The sequence below is a fragment of the Hipposideros armiger genome, unplaced genomic scaffold, assembly GCF_001890085.2.
Source record: "Hipposideros armiger isolate ML-2016 unplaced genomic scaffold, ASM189008v1 scaffold_1667, whole genome shotgun sequence".
In the NCBI taxonomy this organism is placed as follows: domain Eukaryota; kingdom Metazoa; phylum Chordata; class Mammalia; order Chiroptera; family Hipposideridae; genus Hipposideros; species Hipposideros armiger.
The window spans coordinates 100,193-104,101 of record NW_017733017.1 but is presented as its reverse complement, the minus strand read 5'-3'; the positions used below and the strand labels follow the sequence as shown (position 1 = coordinate 104,101).

At 38.5% G+C, this 3,909-nt stretch overlaps 1 gene segment (V, D, J or C); it reads right to left on the bottom strand.

Annotated features, from left to right (window-relative positions):
• Window positions 1-848: 848 nt before the first annotated feature.
• LOC109377971 (T-cell receptor alpha chain V region RL-5-like) lies at window positions 849-1,843 on the bottom strand. The segment is given in 2 exon segments: window positions 849-1,267; window positions 1,742-1,843. Coding segments are annotated over 2 exon segments (459 nt in total).
• Window positions 1,844-3,909: the final 2,066 nt, after the last annotated feature.

Sequence of the window (3,909 nt, the reverse complement as noted above, 5' to 3'; positions counted from 1 at the left end):
ACCTTTTGTAATTAAATAAAAACAAGTTCCAGCAAAAAACAAACATATGATCCAGTTTAATTAAGGAAATTATTTAGATATTTATATGAGTATCCTTGGAAATGAAGAGAAATGTGATTGTCAGGACACACTCCAAATGTCAAATTCAGGTATTATAGGAGCTGAAGGCAAAATGGAATGGAGGTGGGGAAGGTCAGTTTTGAACTTTCAGGTTTTTACTCTAAATACTTATTTAATATCTTGAGTTCTTTTTAAAAGACATTGAAATGTTTTATTTAAATATCTTAAGCTTTTTACAATGAGAAAAGATTTGTGTTCTATTTTTGTATAGTAATATAAATATTATAACATAAATTTTAAAAATAAAATTAATATCCACATATTTGCCCACGTTACTCCTTTGTCCGAATCATCTCTATTCTAAGTGTGTGTGCTACAGATAAACAAAAAAGAAAATTTCCAATTTTTCTTAAGGTCAAATAAATTAGTTTCTGAAATTCATTTCAATTTTTGAGAAGCTGGAATAACTAATATGATGCAATAACCAGAGCCTGGGTACTTCCCTGGGTCCAAAGAAAGCAAGACTTGGGGGCAAACAATGGTTGTTGTCACCTGTTTTAGTGAGACTTGCTTAAAAAGGAATACTTCATTAAACAAAGAGCCATGGCAAATAGTCATTTTCTTTCCTTTTCATTGATGGTTTAAAATTGTCACTCTTGGTGTCCTTGCAAGCTTTACAGCCCCTTCAATAATGTAATTGCTTCTTCTTCATCTTAGATGTCCTTTCAATGTTCGGTCCTTGATTTCCTCACTATCTTCTCTTCGCTTCTTTTCCTTATGTTTCTCCTTTACCTTTCTTCTTTTTCTATTGAGCATCTGCTCATTCTCATGCAGTGACCCCTAGGATGCTGCTGCTGCTCCCCTGCACCCCCACCCCAGGGAGATATTGTGCAGGTGCAGCCCCATCCGCCCCACTGTGGGTCTCTCACGATGCAGTAGTACACAGCAGAGTCTCTCAGGGTGACCTGGGGCAGGATCAAGGTACTGGACTTTCTGCCTGTTGTGATGACCAGAGTGGCCATTTCATTAGTCTTATTATCTTTTACACCGTTAATCACATGCTCTGGACCTTGGTGAGGAATCTGTCGATACCAGGTTATGAACTCATTTGTACTGATTTTGGGGTGGTCACAGGGCAGGTGCACGGGTTGTCCCTCAGTACTCTCCATTGCATCTGGCTGTGTGGACTTAGCATCACCCATAATACCTGTGGGGTTGAGAAACAATAGATTATCTCTGCGTTGTCAAATCTGGGTGCATCTAAGTTCAGGTTCATAAGCACTCCTGAAAGTCTCCTTTTTGGTCATACCGCATGCTTGAGTATTTTCATGTGTGTTGTAAAGGATAACGGAAATATTACCGGTATCTGTTACTGAGCTCTCCAGAGCCACAAGGCAAAAAATAAACTGCCACATTCCATGACCCTTGGGCTTAATTGACCCCAAATTCCCAGAGCCTGTGAGTTGTGAGGCTCAGGGTATGTTCTGTGAGTAGTGGATATGACAAACTTCTCACAGTGATGCTCAGACACTCTAGAGAAACACAAAGACACATAGAAACTCACAGATGCAAATGTTTTCTGGCTGTTTGGTAAAACACAGTGGGAGAAGCAGAAGCAGCACAAACCTGCCCTTTGTCTTTAGACACGAAACGCATCCCTTCTCAGACCCAGATCACTTACCCAAGGTCAGGAGAATGGTTATTCCTGTCACTGATCTCATAGTTCAAGTGCAAACTGGGCTGCAGGCCTCAGAGCTCAGGTTCTGTGTCTGTTCACAGGCTTAGGGACGTCCCAGCCTCAGCACAGCAGTTACTAGCAAGCCTCAACCAGGAAGCTTTCAATGGGTATTCCCCAGGCAAGCATCTGCTGAAGACAGAGCAGACTCTACATTGAGTCTACTACCACCCACAGGATTAAACATAACTTAGAAAGAGGGTAAGAAAGTTTTCTCTACTGTACAGCTTTAACTCAGTGGGTTTCTACTGAGATTATTTTCAAAGTATAACTAAAATAGTTTAGGTCTGAGTGAGTTGGAATAAGTAAAACAACCCACAGGGAATTAACCGTCACTCTTTGGTGGTACATGGCAAAATCCACCATTGAACTGGTATGAAATGTCCTTTAATTTAAAAAAACATATGTTGAACCCTGGGCTGTGAGGGGAGAAGAGAATTACTAGCCATATTCCTAACAAGAGTAAATAAGTCTCAAGAGCAGTACTATAACATTTAACTTCTAAAGTTAGAAACATTTTTCTAGTCAAAAAAAAATTACTGTAAGCTTAGTTTAAAAATCCAGTGATATTGTGGAAGAAAATATTGGCAACATATGGAAAAATAACTTTACAGTTGTCTAATACTGCTGTGTTCAGCCTGACAGAAAAAGATAAAATTAGAATCCAGTCTAAGAGCCGGTCGCCTGGTACTCAGGTCTCCCCCATTGGCTCCTGGAATGATGTCTTAAGCATCTTCTCAATTGACATGGTTGTATGCGTATGCCTCTGATTTGATACAGGAACCAACAACTTAAATGGTACCTATTCCTATTCCACTTGAGCCCCTTTTAAACACATGTTTACTCATCTCCATTGCATTGCCTAGGGTGCTATGCATTGAGGACACTAAGGATAAAAGTAGGAAGAGATGGGAAGAGAAGATTTGGAAAGGGAAATGAAATGAAGATATTTGACAAGAAGGGTGAGAATAAACAGAAATAAATTATTGTTATTAACAAAATGGGAGAGGATAAAATTAAAATTATTCGTCCTTCTCTGCTACAATAACTAAGCTTATTACTTCAGTATAGCAGCAAATATTTGGCCAGTTAAAATTAAACTATTAGTCACTTCTATCTTCTCTTCCCACGAGGGGTTGGCTCTTTGCTCAGCATTTGGGAAGGGGCTCACTCATATCATTGAAGTGACAATATGAAGTACAAGATGACAAGGAAATGAAAGTAAGTTCTTAGACATGTTAGTGATAAACTCATCCTCGCCCTGGAAGCAGCCATGGTTTGCTGCTGTAACAGCTCCATCTAGCGACTGTACATATGAACTCCTTAACTTGCAACTAAACCGTAGTCAGCAATTTTTCAAGGTTAGAGTCTCAAGTCTAAGGATAGATATCTCATATCTGCTACTTCCGTCCCTCTAGTGGCAAGGCTCAGTAAAGAGCTTTCTACTACCAAACCCTAAAACTAAATTATTTTCAGTCACGTGGGGATTTTAGAACTATTTATATGAGCTAAACTACACAGAAACAGTTCTAAAATCCTCCCTCAATGAAATTCCTATTACTTTCTTTAGTGTCTTGTTTTTCCCACATTCGAAGACAGCTCCTGAAGCCCACATTTTTCATTGCTTGGCCTAGGATTTGGCAGAGACTAAGCACTTAATAATACTTTTTTTTGGTGAATGTGTAAATTAATATTTATTGGAAGATGTTATATGGGAAGACTCTCAATATTATGCCAAATAAAAGCTTCTGATTTTCTGGAAAACAAATGGAACAAAAGTATCCAGCAATGAAGGTAAATGCAGAATTATACCTGTGGACAAAACTCCAATACATGGCAGGCCAAGTCTCACTCCCCATCCTTCCAAAAAAGAAAAATTCACAAATCTAGGATAAGACAAGCCTGCTTATGAGAATATGGCAGTGTATGGTGTGGCGGACATGCAGTCTTAATTAATCTAATACATCTTCAATGTGGATCTACTATGTGCCAGATTACAAAGTCATAATAGTAATTCAAGGCTGGTATAAATATATAAATGAAAGAAGTATTGGGATTTCTAAAAGAAAAAAGTAATGTAAGAGTCATTATGCTGTCCAGTTCTATAATACAAA